This window comes from Clarias gariepinus, chromosome 11, assembly GCF_024256425.1.
Source record: "Clarias gariepinus isolate MV-2021 ecotype Netherlands chromosome 11, CGAR_prim_01v2, whole genome shotgun sequence".
In the NCBI taxonomy this organism is placed as follows: Eukaryota; Metazoa; Chordata; class Actinopteri; order Siluriformes; family Clariidae; genus Clarias; species Clarias gariepinus.
Window position 1 is genome coordinate 9,407,026 of NC_071110.1, and position 14,686 is coordinate 9,421,711.

General features: G+C 38.4%; 1 protein-coding gene across 1 annotated transcript in view; it reads left to right on the forward strand.

Moving 5' to 3' along the window:
• Positions 1-14,686, forward strand: part of clstn2b (calsyntenin 2b) — a 270,776-nt gene that overhangs the window by 252,536 nt on the left and 3,554 nt on the right. Inside the window, exons 12-15 of the mRNA XM_053507534.1 lie at positions 1,027-1,232; positions 8,038-8,208; positions 8,296-8,438; positions 9,936-10,050. Of these exons, the coding sequence (XP_053363509.1) occupies positions 1,027-1,232; positions 8,038-8,208; positions 8,296-8,438; positions 9,936-10,050 (635 nt within the window). The remainder of the gene's footprint in view (positions 1-1,026; positions 1,233-8,037; positions 8,209-8,295; positions 8,439-9,935; positions 10,051-14,686) is intronic.

The window sequence follows — 14,686 nt, forward strand, 5'->3', positions numbered from 1 at the left end:
TATGAAAGAGGCTTTAAAAAGCAGAAATATAACATCTGGAAAGACTGGGTGGAAATGAGAAGGTCGGGCTGGCACTGGATTATCAATCATGTATGATGAACACAAGCATTTGTTATGAAAATTATTTGTTAAAAATCATTGTGAGTCAGTAAAAAATAATCAAAAACAAGATGTCCTCGCCATAACTCATAACTCATAACATGGATTTGATGGCACAACATTAAGGCGAAAAGGCGTACTGAGAGTTGTGTAAATGAAATTTTTGGCCAGAAGGTTCTTTTGCAGTACAAGCAAAAGGAAAAGATTGTGACAGTGGTGCCCTTTCCTGTTCCATAATTGCACACTTCTTATATCTTATTCACGAGGGTTGCATATCTGGAAAAACAAATAAACAAAGGTGTTAATTAAGGCTTGTGAACATAATTAAATGTGGTTTAGAGTAATGCTTAATAAGTGTAATTACTGAGAGCCGAGCACTAATTAATTCTGAGAGAGAGGCTGAGATGGAGAGAGAGATTATGTTCTGAGTGCGAAAAACGCTGGCACAGTGTGTTTGCGTGACAGATGTGTCTTTTTCCATTTCCACCGCATTAACTCCCTGAACAAATCACTGTCGCAACAGTTTGTTTCCCTTGTATGTGCATGTGTCAGTTTGTGCAACCTGTTTTACATGCCTTACTGATTTTGATTGGACCCATAACTTTCCTGGGGTATCTAGCTGTGTGTGTTTACTGCGAGCAAGTAATTGCAGTGTGTGTTTGCGTGTGGGCCCCATTTTTATATCTTTAAGGGGACCAAATGTCCTTACAAGAATAAAAAAATCTAATATTTGACATTGGGTCCGCAACAAGGAATACTGCCTTAACGAAAAATACAGAAACAAATTTTGTCATACCTTTAATCAATATTGAATTTACTGATGTTAGACTATAGATATATTAGAATATAGGTGTTGTATAACATCAGTAAGTTGCATTAATAATTGTGCTGATATGGAGAGTAAAACAAATGTATGTTTTTGTGTAGGTGTTTCGGAGAGGACGTGTGCATAACGGTTCCTGATATCGAAGCAGTCGTCATGGTAATGCAACCAAGTGAGCCACGAATCACAATAACAGGGGCGGAGCATCTCAGCATCCCCGCCTCAGACCTCGCCCTTGGTGTGTCGTTGTTCAGGGATTTGCATATCAGCAGCACCGTCATGAAGAGCGACCAAACATCACACAGCACAGGTACTGATGGAAACCACGTCAAAACAAAGTGTCTCACGTTAGATTTTTTCCCTGTTTATCATTCTCCAGAAAAAAAATATACGTAAACTGCCTTAAGATTTAGTTATAGATTTTAGGGTCATTATAAGTAAATCAGTCAGTCAGAATCCAGTTTAAAGAAAGAGCTGAGCTGTTGAGAGTCAAGGTTTTGCTCAAGGGCTCAAGATTGAATCAGAATCCATTTTATTGGCAAGGCATGCTTGAAGACTCAAAGAATGTGAGCTCAGTTTGCAATAGCTGTCTCAAGCATATACTAGGTGTGTAAACAATCAACATTGAGCCATGACAACAACAACAATAAATACAGTAGGCAACAATAAAATAATTCCTTCAAATGTAGAAAGTAAGAAATGTGTGTGTGTATATTTAGAAGGTAAATATATAAAGAACTGTGCATTAGGTTTTTTGTTTCCATCTAAAAACTGGTTTGTTGCTCTTTCTACTCATTCGAATATTCTTCTGTAATGTTTACTTTTAGGTTTTGTACATAATAACATGATAAACATATATAACAATATTTGTACGAAAGATAATATGGTGCGATTACTGTATATATGTTGCATACCCAAACTCTTTCAATTCTTCAAAGTAGCCACCTTTTACTTTGACTAACTCTAACCCTGGCTTTGCACACTCTTGACATTTTCACAGTCATTTTAATGAGGTTGTCACGGTTTTCAAACAACTTTGAAGAAGTTCCTAGAGGCGCTGAGTACTTGTTGGCTACGTTTTCCTCACTCTTGGGTTTAACTTATCTCAAACTTATCTTAACTAAATATAGATGGGTGATTATGGAGGCTAGGTCATCTGTTGGAGCAGTCCACCACTCTCCTTCTTGGATAAACTGTTCTTACATAACCCAGAGGTGTGTTTGGGGTCATATTTCTCTTGGAAAAGTAATGATGGCCCGACTGAGTGCAAACCAGAGGGGATGGCTTGTCATGGCAAAATGCTGTGGCAGCCATGCTAGGGAAGTGCCCTCAAGTTTGACTAAGTCACCAAGTGTGACCAGCAAAGCACTCCCACACCATCATACCTTCTCCTTCATGCTTCACAGTGGGAACCACACATTCAGGACCCGTCTGTTCAAATATTGGTTACAACCAAAAAAATCTCAAATTTAGACTCATCAGATCAAAGGACAGTTTTCCACTGGTATTGTCCATTCCTTGTGTTTCTTGACCAAAAAATGAAGTCCTGACTCACATAGTCCTCTCTGAACAGTAGACGTGAATATGCCACATGAACTCAGAAACATTTTTGTGGACTCTTTTTTTTTAGGTGCTTATGTGGTGTTTCTCAGGCTGGTTCCTCTAATGAACTTATCCTCTACAGCATAGGTAGCTCTTGGTCTTCCTTACCTGGGACGGTTCTCATGAGAGCCAGTTTCATCATATGGTTTGATGTGTGTGTGTTGTCTATACTGTATGCATAACACCTGCCTAATATTGGGTTTGCCATCAAAACAGTAATGACCTGTGTGTTTTGACGCCTTTCTGTTGGAACCAGGATCAACCTCACCCACTAATCTTCTATACTATTACTACTTTATCCTGTATACAGGTTCATGGGAAACCTGGAGCCTATTCCAGAAGACTTAGGGCAAGAAGTGGGGTACACCCTGGACGGGAATGCCACTAATGCCTAATCTGCATGTTTTGGAACTATGGGAGGAAATCAGTGTATCTTCATGAAACCCACCAAACATGCAAACTCCATGCACACAGAGGCGGGTATCGAACATGGCCTCTGGAGGTACAAGGCGACAGTGCTAACCACTAAGCCACTAACTGGCCGCCACCAGCATTAACCACCATAACCACCAATTTTAGATACAGTAGCTTTACTATTGAAACAGACAACACAGGGCAGCCTTTACTCCCCACATGCATGATTGAGAATTGGCTGCCCATGACTCTGTCACCAATTCACTGGTTTTCCTTACTTATTCCTTCCTGACCACTGGAGACCAGGAAGACCCCACAAGAGCTGCTGTATGAGAGTTGCCCTCACCCAATCATCTAGACATCACAATTTGGTCCTTGTCAAAGTCACTCAAATCCTTACACCTGCCCATTTTTTATTCTGCCAACACTTTAGTTTCAGAAAAAAGGTTGCTGCCTAATATATCCCACTAACTTCCAGGTGTCATTGTAATAAAATACTCTAACTTTAGCTGACATCCTGGACTAATGATTCTAATTCAGTGATGCCCCATCTCGCAACTTACAGGACAGGTTAGGCTGTACTTTCCACATGCATCAGACTTGGGGTTTACTTTTTGTAGCTATTATCCACTAAATAACAGGAACACCTGATAACCCACAAGACCTGCCATTTTGGAAATGCTCATGTCACTGCCCTTGTCAAAGTTCCTTAGATCCTTATGCTTGGCCATTTTCTTCCGCCTATATACTTTAAGAACTGAGTGTTCACTTGCTGCTTATATTTGATGCTTATATCATGGTTAATCAATAAACACCAATCAGAAATAAAATTACCACTACCGCGGGATGAATTGAATAATATTGATTATAAATTATATACCAGTAAACTGGCGATGGATCATGGGCACCCGAGTTCCAATTACTGTGGATCCACAGGGATCAAAAGGTCAGTCTACCTGGCCCAATTCCCACAGAAAAGGCAATACAAAAACAAAAAATCAAACCACTGTAAATCATCAATAATGGCCATGACAGTAAAGTGTCAGAACACCTGTGTCAGATGCCACACAGGGTTTAAGAGGTTTAAGGTTGTTGAGCTGGCCTCCAAATTTTCCAAATGCCAATCCGATCAAGCACCCATTAAATGTTCCAGAAAAACAAGCCTGATTCATGGAGGGCACACCTCACAACCTACAGCACCCAAAGGATCTGCCACAACATACAAGTGTCGGACACTACATCCCACCTCGGTGGTCCCATGGAACCATGCCCTGAGGGGCCAGAGGTGCCCTGCCAAAGTAAAAAAGCCAATAAACAACATTTAATGTTCAAGAAACCAGTATAAAATGTTTGCCTTGTGACTTTAGCCATTAGAAGGTGGGTAAATGTCACCTTCTTACCTAGGCTCGTTCTTCTCATCTGTATACCTCAGCACAAATGGAGATTCATCAGACTACACTGTGTTTTTATAGTCTTCAACTTCCTCAGCATTCTGTTCTTGGCTAACAGAAGTAGAGTGTGACATGGTCTTCTGCTCTTGTGGCCCAACCACCTTAAAATTTGATGTTTTGTGCCTTCTCAGATGCTTTTTAGCTCACCAAGGCATTTCTGATGTTGACACATTGAACTGATGTCCAATTGATGTTTGTTTTTGTCTTCTTTAATGCACCATTTTTAGTAAACTCTGGAGACTCTAGAAACTGTTATGCATGAAAATCCCTGGAGATCAGCAGTTGAGTAGAAATGCTCAAACCAGCCAGTCTGGCCAACAATCATGCTGAGGGTAATATCACTGTGATCACATTTTTTTCCCCATTCTGATGATTGATGTAAACATTACCTGCACCTACTGGCCCGTATCTGCATGATTTTATGCATTGCGGCCCTGCCACACAATTGGCTGATTACATAATTCTGTGAATGAATGGGTGCACAATTATTGCTTATCGAGTGATGGGTGTGTGTATATTTATAATAAGTACAATACAAATTATGCATAATAATACACACAATACAAACAATATGTAATTGTAAATTGTATATGGACCACTGGTTCAAGAGCTGCTGTGCTAATATGAACAACTTTCTTCTTTCACTCTCGCTCTCTCTCTCAGGCTACACACACACATATCTGTTTGCACCACAGGGGTATACCATGTGGGGAGAAAACCTTGAAAAATCAAGTCAGTCTAACCCAGCTGATATATTCCTGAGGCTAGGTTGGATCAATCATGCCTCACAGCAGCAGATTTTAGACAATGCAACAGCTAAGGGTGAGACCACAGTCACAGGGCTCAAAACTGCACTCCAGGCATGCATCTTTCATCTAGGAGTTATCTGAAAACTCTGTTCATATACATGCCAGTCAGCCAAGCAGCTAAGAGAGCAATTGGACAGTCTGAGGGCATGAGGGCAAGAGATCAACCCCCACTGAGGTTTATCTAGGTGGAAAATTCAAAACAGAGCATTTCAAAAGGTTGTTTGCCACAGCAAAATACTAGTCCATGCAAAATACTATCAAACTAGGGATGGTATTATTTCAGTTTTCCTACGGGTATGTTGGTTTCCTCCCACAGTCCAAAGACAAAGAATGCAGATTAGGATGATTGGCATCTCAAAGTGTTTTCTCCTTTTAATTACTCACTCACTCACCTATTGTCTTTCCCGCCTTATCCTGTACACAGGATAGATTATAATTTTCCAGTAAAAGCAAGTAAAATTTCAGGAAATGACTATATTTAACTATTTTATAAAGAATGCATCAAACTATACATCAAGGAAATTCCACACACAGGCCACAAAATAAACTGTCCCGCTTTAGAGCTTCTTAAGGCTGCGTAGATAATAAAGACAGGAAGAAACTTGCTGATTCTGAAACTTTGTGTGTGTACATTAACTCCTTATAGGTTAATAGCTTGATGAGGCAAGGTCTCCAGCAGTGTCTTTTTTTATGCATCATGTTTATTATGGAGTCTGATCTCAATCAAATCCAGATAATTGGAATTGCCTAATAATGTGTAACCCTCAGCTGTAAAATCGCTGGTCATGACAATTCATTTTGCACAGTACAAGAATTCTATTTAAATATTATTTAGCTTTAATGGCAAACAAAAATAACTGGAGGAGGTCTCAAATTATTTCACATAAAAGAGTGTGTCTACCTTATACAGTACATACCTATGTTCTTTTCTGTCTGCCTGTTTTTATATATATATATAACTAGCCAACTTCTTTAACAGCCTGAGTTCTGGAATACACAGGGTCAATCTGGACTCCTCGGGCCACATGACCTTTTTCCATTGCACCAAAGTCCAATTGTTATGCCCGCTAGCAAACTGAAATCTTTTCTTGTGATTAGTTTTACTAGCAAGTGGTCTTCTGGCGGCCACACAGCTGTTTAGCTATTTAAAGTTCTCATTAAATTGTGTGCGTATGGAAATGCTCTTATGTTTACTATTAAACATTCGTACTGTATGATTTCTACTGACACTTGATTGATTGATTGATTGATTGATTGATTGATTGATCAATGATGCAAATTCAAATATTAAAATGATCACAGATTTTCTCTTTTTCGTTGTGTGTGTTTAGGTTTTAACAATATGTTTGACAATTAACAAAATTCCAGTACTTTTGATGTTTTGTTTTGAAAATCTTTCTTTGATGTTTTGTTTACAGTTGTGGTGTTTGGTTTGACACTTTTGAAACAAAGTCCCATCTTTTAAAGTTAAGCGTGAATGGTAGGCTTTGATCATATTGTTAGTTATGTAATATAGTGATATGGACATACTGTACAGGTTAGCCTATTTAATTCAGTTTGGGGTCAAATGATTCATAATGCAGTATATGGTTATAAGATCATAATATTATAGGCTACATTTACAGTATAACCTACTTAAATATATATTACCCATCAAAACCTTAGACACACCTTTTAATTCCATGGTCTTTCCTGATTTGTATTTCTTAAACAATGCTGCAGGCATCCAAAATAGGCAATAATCTCCTTTGAGCAGTTGATGTTAAGATGTGTCTGCTACGTATGCTCTGTAAAGCCTTTATAACAGCTCCCATCTGTGGTCATGTAAACTGTTGATTTTTGAGTCTTGCTTTTTTGGGATGTTCTTCATGAGAGAACGACATCATGGTGTGCATGATGGGTTTTGCAAATGCACTTGACAATACTGTTTTTGCAAGAGCTATTCCAGAACCGTTGACCTTCATGTCTTAAAATAACAACTGACTGTCGTCGCTGTTGTTACTTAATCACCTAATGCCATATATGTAATTTTATAGGTTTTATCCTGTAGGAAAATCCTGTATTGTTCTAGAATGTAGAAAATAAATCCAAACTTGTGTCCAAACATTTAACTGTATAAACAAAGGAAGTATATAAAAAGGTTGGGTGTGTATTAATTGAAATGATTTGTTCGCTGAATTAGCTTTGTTGCTCCAGTACAGTGCAAAATGTCTCAACTCCAATGTCCTGGTTTATTTATCATGTTTGCAGCACTGTTAAATGGTGTGTGGTTTGTTAATGAAACAGATTTTTCATATATAATAAGAAATTTTATTATAAGTCAGAGGGTCACAGAATGCCACAGCTTTTAGTCCAGTTTGCAGAGGCAGTATGTTACATTATTCATTTATTCCTCTCCTCATGTGTGGTTCTGTTCTGGGATAACAGGAGCAAAAACGACAACAAACCCATAAATAAGTGAGGAAACGATATGAGAGCAGGGAGGACAATCCTCTCTCGGCTCTAAATAGACCATATCACTCATTTATGAGCGTCCTTCCTGTACAGAGCTCCCCTGGCTTTCACTTCCTATACTTCAGGTCTCCTTTTGCCTCTCGATCATTTTCTAATCTAGCATGTTTGCCTGGTCTATTTAATTCCCATGAAGACTTCTAATTTTTAAAACCCAGGAGAGAGTCGGTTGTCGGTGATTGATGACTGAGAAAGAGAAAAAAGAAACTGAGTCCCTGGAGGATCAGGCTTCAATTAGTCATTTAAAACCAAGCTCACGGCTCTCTCTCTTTCTCTCTCTCTCTCTCTCTCTCATTGTGTGTGTGTGTGTGTGTCTGTGTGTGTAAAGTGCACAGGTCAGGCATGTTAGAAGAAATCGTCCATAATCTCGACTACTGTGACATCCTGGTGTTAGGGGAGGAGTTAAGGGAGGGGTTAGAGACCCTCCAGCTTCCCCACAGTGCACTATTGGGCAAACACTTGGACTATACCAACTCAACATCTGGCATGTCCATTTATGGTAAAGAGAACATCTAAACATCCAAATGCTACACAGGGCTTGTGTTATATCTGTACATAAAGTCAGCTTGTCTCGTGTGTGATGCAGGCGTGGACTCTATGGTTCACTACGCGCAGGTCATCAGACAGGTGCGGTACCAGAACCTGCACAACGATGTCTCAGCAAGAACCTTTCGAGTGACCTGCTCCGAACTCAATGGGCGATACACCAGCAACCCATTTACACAGCAGGTCAGAGACATGCAGAGTCAATAAGAGAGTGTGAAATCTACCCAGAGAAAGATAATAATAAAAAATTATTGAAAGTGAGACATTATGGGAGAATGAAAATGAAAAGCACCTATTCTGAGATGCTTTCCTGCTCACCACATTTGTAACATGTGCTTATTTCAGTTACCATAGCCTCGCTGTTAGCTCAAACCTCTTGTCAGGGAGATTTTTTTCTAAAACATACAATTCATTGCATACTGTAAGTTATCAAAACCACATAAAGGGCAAAGTCACTGAGATCATGTTTTCTCCACTCTGATGTTTGATTTGAACGTTAACTGAAGCTTTTGATCTGTATCTGCCTGAGTTTACGCACTGAGCTGCTGCCCTCTGCCGTAGCTGCTCCTAAGTGGCCAGTGATTATGTATATTTAAAAGGATATATGTAAAATGTACATTGTTATATTTTAAGCTTAAATATATGGTTATGTGCTTTTTTTTAGTTTAGAGAGAAAACGTTTTTTTTTGTTTGTTTTTGTTTGTTTTTGTAAATGTAAATAAATATTGGATCCTTAAAAAAAAAAAAATTTGAAGGAGACCCTCAAAAGAATTTCTTAACTTTTGATTTATTTCCCAGACTACATTTAATGACCTTTATGAATTTATGATGTATATTACCCAACATGTGCAGGTGAACCATATGCGTCTTTAAAAGTTGCTTGTTTTTCCCCCCATGCAAGTAAGATGATCAAGTAATTGTATATGTTACAAAAAGATATAGTATGCATTGGCAAAAAAAAAAAAAAGTAAACAAATAAATTTATATAATTTTTTTTTTTTTTTTTGCATACAAGTATACCTATAGACTATATTAGTGTATCTATTTTTTTTTTTCAAATGCCAATATGTTTCTTTTTAAAAAGTTCTTACAAGAAAAGTAGTTTCTCTCCCAATGTTCTTTTCGGTTGATGATAGCAGAATGTTTTCGCTACACTTCCAAACTCATTTAAGTTCAGAGTGTACAAAAAGTGTGATTTTTAGATTTTAATGTATTTTCTATGTTTCACTTACACACGGGTAGGGGGAAAAAAAACAGATGGCAAAGTGGGGAGCTATCATCAGCACAGATGGCACTTGAAAACTAAAAATAGGTTTAAAAACAGGAAGCGTTTAAATAAGTCTTTTTTATTATAATTATTATTATATAGAGAGACTTTAAATGTTGACAGTTTAGTGACATTCACTGCAGTTACTGTATGACACATTATCAACCCTAAAAGACAAATAGACTGCCTTTTTCCTCTGCTTTATATATGGATGACAGGTGCCAATTATCTAGGCGAAGACTGCATGTAAAACTAGCAGCATGCACACTTAACTCGATATCATCCTGATGCTAAATCTACTGTACTGAAAAAATATGGGAAAGCAAATCAAACTGAAAACACACAGTGTGGTGCTGTGCTTCATCTTTCCTAAGATTTCTCATCTAAATGATCTTCTTTCTTCTTCCACTCAGGTTAATGTACTTCACAGAGAACAACCTGTCAAGCATGTCAGTCATCAAATGGCTCAACCCAAATCCATGCAACTTAGTCATCATCCAATCACAGCGTTCAACAGCAAGAGCTCTGGTGAGTGACAGTGAGTGTTGGAAAGTAAAGATTGAATGATAGGACATTTGTCCTGATTGTTCATAGACTTCCTTGTCATGTTTGTGTGCAAGGCCCGTATTCTAAAGGGGCGTTCAACACTTGCGCTGAAATTTTTTTGAATGAATGCATAACACTGATAGACATATACTGAAGATGCCGAGCACAGTACGCAGTGATAACACCCTCAGGGAATAGGGTCCAGCCATCCGGCAAATCGGGCGACAGATCCTCCCCACCCTGGAGACATATCTGTCGTTTCTGTGGCAGTTACTTACGGGGCCGGCTTGTCAGCTCGACGCCTGATTGTATCTGAGCACTTGGGTTGAAGGGCCTCGCTTGAAGGTCCAACAGTGGCAGCCCGGTGGAATCAGGGCTCGAACCGGAGACCTCCTGGTACACCTTAACCACTGAACTACACTTGTCCCGATGGGACTCTTAGTAAAATATCTGTAAAATATCTGTAAAATATTTGAATAGTTTAAACATTTTAAAGAAGGCTGTACACCCGTGAATTGAGGATCTTGACCTCCGGTGGCTCACAGCCTACAGCAGTCATTCCCATGGACATTCAGCGAGCAGAACACTTGATCACCAACGTGTGCAAGAGACACAACTGTCTTTGGGAACTATACAAATAATCATTCACCAACAGGATTTGCACATTACAGGAACGTGGCAGGGAGTTATTGCCTCATCCCCCGTACAGTCCTGATCTCACTCCAAGACATTTACACATGTTAAGGTTAATGGTTAAAGGTGTCCCAGCATTTCAGACGTGAAGCAGGCAGTACGATCATGGCGTGGTGTGCTGAGAAATCATCTAGCTTTATAGAGATTATATAGAGAAATAAAGGTAGTTTTACTTTCATAACTGTGTTCTGTTATTCTGCACAATCCAAAGTCTCAGTTTGACTTGGGTACCCTTCGTATATGTGTATTTTTGCTAGAAACAGAAATGCATGCATGAATATTTAAAATACTTAAAAAAAAATAACCTACATTGTTTCTTTCCAACTTTACCCTTTCCACATGTGGCCCCATACAGTATACTGTAAGGGTTTATTTGGTATTTGTTTTTGTAATAAATGGTAGCAGCCAAAGCAACCTGCCGCTCACTACTTGATTTATACCTAAAACTTTGGTTAAAAACTTTGCTGGACTGGATTGACAGGTGAGAAATAAAAATAAGCTGAATGTACTTTACACCCTACCAAATGCTCCATAGCTGCTGTAATCCCCGGGGGGATGACTAGGATACTCCAGCCACTCGATATCACAGTTAACCAGAGTTTTAAGGCTGTGCTGCAGTGCCTGTGGGAGACGTGGATGGTGGATTAAATGCACAGCTTCATGGCACCCGGGAATATGCATCATGGAAGTTTTTCAGGATGTTGTGGGATAGATCAACACTGATTGGTATTTGTTGGCGACTGACACCATCCTGTCGGGATTTAGACAGTCCGGACTATTTGGAAATGATGCTGATTGTGTTGGCTTCTCAAAGGCTAATGTAAGCTTGAATGACTAACTGTTCCACAGGCTAGCATTGTGGCCTTGCATCGCCAGGGTTGACGGTTCTATTCCCGTTTCTGTGAGTGTAGAGTTTGCATGTTCTACACATCTTTTCCTCTGGGTACTCCTGTTTCCTCCCACAGTTTAAAGACATAAGGGTTAGGTTAATTACCCTCCTTTAAAAATTCCCATAGTGTGTGGATCGGCAACCTGCCCAGGGTGTACCCCACTGAGAGTGTAAGTCTCAAGATTCAAGAATTTTATTTGTCACATACAGTACATGGTTGTACAAGTACAAAAATAGTGAAATGCAATGCAGTGCCGCGTCATCTTGAAACGGATAGACGGATAGAAGTCTTGTTCGATCTAGACGATGATTGAATAAAATAATTAACCGTTTCTATTTAGTGTTTTTTAGTTAATTAACAAGAGAATACATCTTATACAACAAAATAACTTATATATCTATGTTTTATATTAGATATTTAATATTTGTTGCTAATAGCAAACATTATGTTGTTTAACAAAAAAAAACATATGTTTTTTTTTGTTAAACAACATAATTTTTGCTATTAGCAACAAATATTCTGGTGCAACATATAGTCCAGATATGGTATGGTATATGTAACTTTCAAGGTAGTGAAAGTATAGAAGATGTACACTTAAAGGAGCATAAGCAACAGGAGTTAAATAGTTTAGTAGCCTTTCTTTTGAGCGTGCAGGAATAAATAGTACCGTTCACCCTGCTGTTACACTTTGCGCAGAAGTCCAGCCTGTAGATTGGTGGCTGTATACAAGGATCGAAACAGCAGCTAGAAAATTGACAGTGCTTTGAAAAAAAAAAATTGTCTTAGGTCACTGAGGCAAAACAGCAGCAAGCATTTACAAGTCATAAAAAAATAAAAAAGGAGAAAAAAGCAAAGCAAAGGATGACCTCATTCTTGAGAAATAGCTCCGGAACAAAACAAAAGAACAATATGAGACGTTGTCCCTGACGAGCAACAAAATAATTCACGATCTAGCTGATGCCATACAAGCTCTCCCTGTTGTGTCATTTTCTCTAGTCACAGATGGCATTAAAGACTTCTCGGGGCAGCAGGAGGAATCAATACGTCTGCATTATGTTGACATGACACGGTTTCATGAGAAGCACTTGTGGGCTTTTTTTTTAAATATCCTGTTCTGTAGAAAATCATCCTAAAAATAAAAAAGTATTTGCTTGAAATCTCTCTTAGTAATGTTTAGAAAAATAGGATTTACAGTGGTTCTGCCAACAAGTCAGAAAAGCACGGTGAGTCATGAGGCAACAGTAAAGAGCATGCATACATGAATGACTAAATTAGTGATGGGAAGTTTGGATCATTTTAGTGACTCAGTTCTTTTAATCTCAATCATCAAAATAAATGAGTCTTTTTTTTTAGTCATTTAGTTGATTTTGTTCTTTTGATCAGAAATAAAATAAAATGTTACATTTTTAATCAACAGACCCCCAACACGTCTACAAACACAAATTTTGTCCCAGTAAGGAAAATATTACAATGCAGGTAAGGACATATTATAATAAACATAATGAGCAGCTCACCTCTTATATCTTCTGGTCCGAATCGTTCATTCTTTTTTGCTATGAGGGTCTATAATAACGTGACAAAAAAACAAACGATTGGGAGACTGATAAGAAGAACCGCTCAATTCTGTTTCCTGTGTACTGCACTGCATAGCGTCTATGGGAGTCACAGGACAAAAGAATGAACGATTCGGACCAAGACTCGAGAGGTAACTACTGTAGTTTGTTCCACAGGTTTTGCGATGCTTTGCGCATACGTGCCCAATAGAAAATGAACGAGTCCCTCTCCAAGACTACTCGTTCTTCTGAGTCACATTAAAGACTCGTTCAAAAAGAATGAAATGTTCATGAACGACCCATCACTACTGATCAGATGGGGATTGTGGATACAAAGATTTAGAAACAGTAAGCAATTATGCCACTGGAAGCCATATAAATGTGCAGGAAACTTTGTTAACCGCTGTATGAATTGCTCAATTATGCAGTAATGCAATTAGTGCAATGCAAAACATTTGTGTAGCTACAGATCAAGAACATCAGTAAATGTTCACATCAGATGTCAGAATTGGGGAAACTTACAGTGATTACAGTGACTTTAACCATGGCCTGGCTGTCGGTGCCAGATTGAGTGCTGGATTGAGTATTCCATAAACTGTTGCTCTCCTAGGATTTTAAACACAACAGTTTCTGGACTTAAAAATAAAAACAAACAGTAAAATACAGTAACGCACCAAAACATGAAATTAATGATCTAGATGAGCAGAGGTCCACATCAGGTTCTTTTCCAGTCAGCCAAGATCCGACAAGAGATTGGTAACTATGTCCTTATCCACAAAAAAAAAACACAGGCAGGCGATAAGCGATCTACAGTGCCATGAAAAAATATTTTCCCCTTCCTGAATTTGAATATTTGTCACACTTAAGTAATTGAGATCATTAAACAAATTTTTATATTACACAAAGATAACCCAAGTAAATACAGTGGTCATACAGTTTTTAAATAATGATTTAATTTATTAAGGGAAAAAAGCTGTCCAATCCTGGCCCTTTGTGAAAAAGTAATTGCCTTGCTAAATTGTGATGTATGGAAAGCTAAGTTAAATTTCACATGCCACACCACACCCAGGCCTGATTACCACCAGACCTGTTGAATCAGGAAATAACTTAAATAGAACCTGTGTGACAAAGAGAAGCATGCAAAAGGAAAAAAGCGATATAATCTAAAGAGATTCAAGAACAGATGAGAAGTAACAAAGTTTCTGACATGTATGAGTCTGGAAAGGGGTACAAAGCCATTTTTAAGACAACCTAAATTTTGTATTTACCAGGTTATTTTTGTGTAATATTAAAATTAGTTTGACAATCTGAATCATTTAAGGGTGACAAATATATATTAAATAAAAGAAAAACAGAAATGGGGCAAATACTTCTTTTACAGCACTGTACAAATAGTACAAATGAAGACAAGGCAGGATCAGAGACAGAATCACAAGTAAGCTTAAAACCAGTATAGCAGCTTGTTACAGACTGGAATACAGA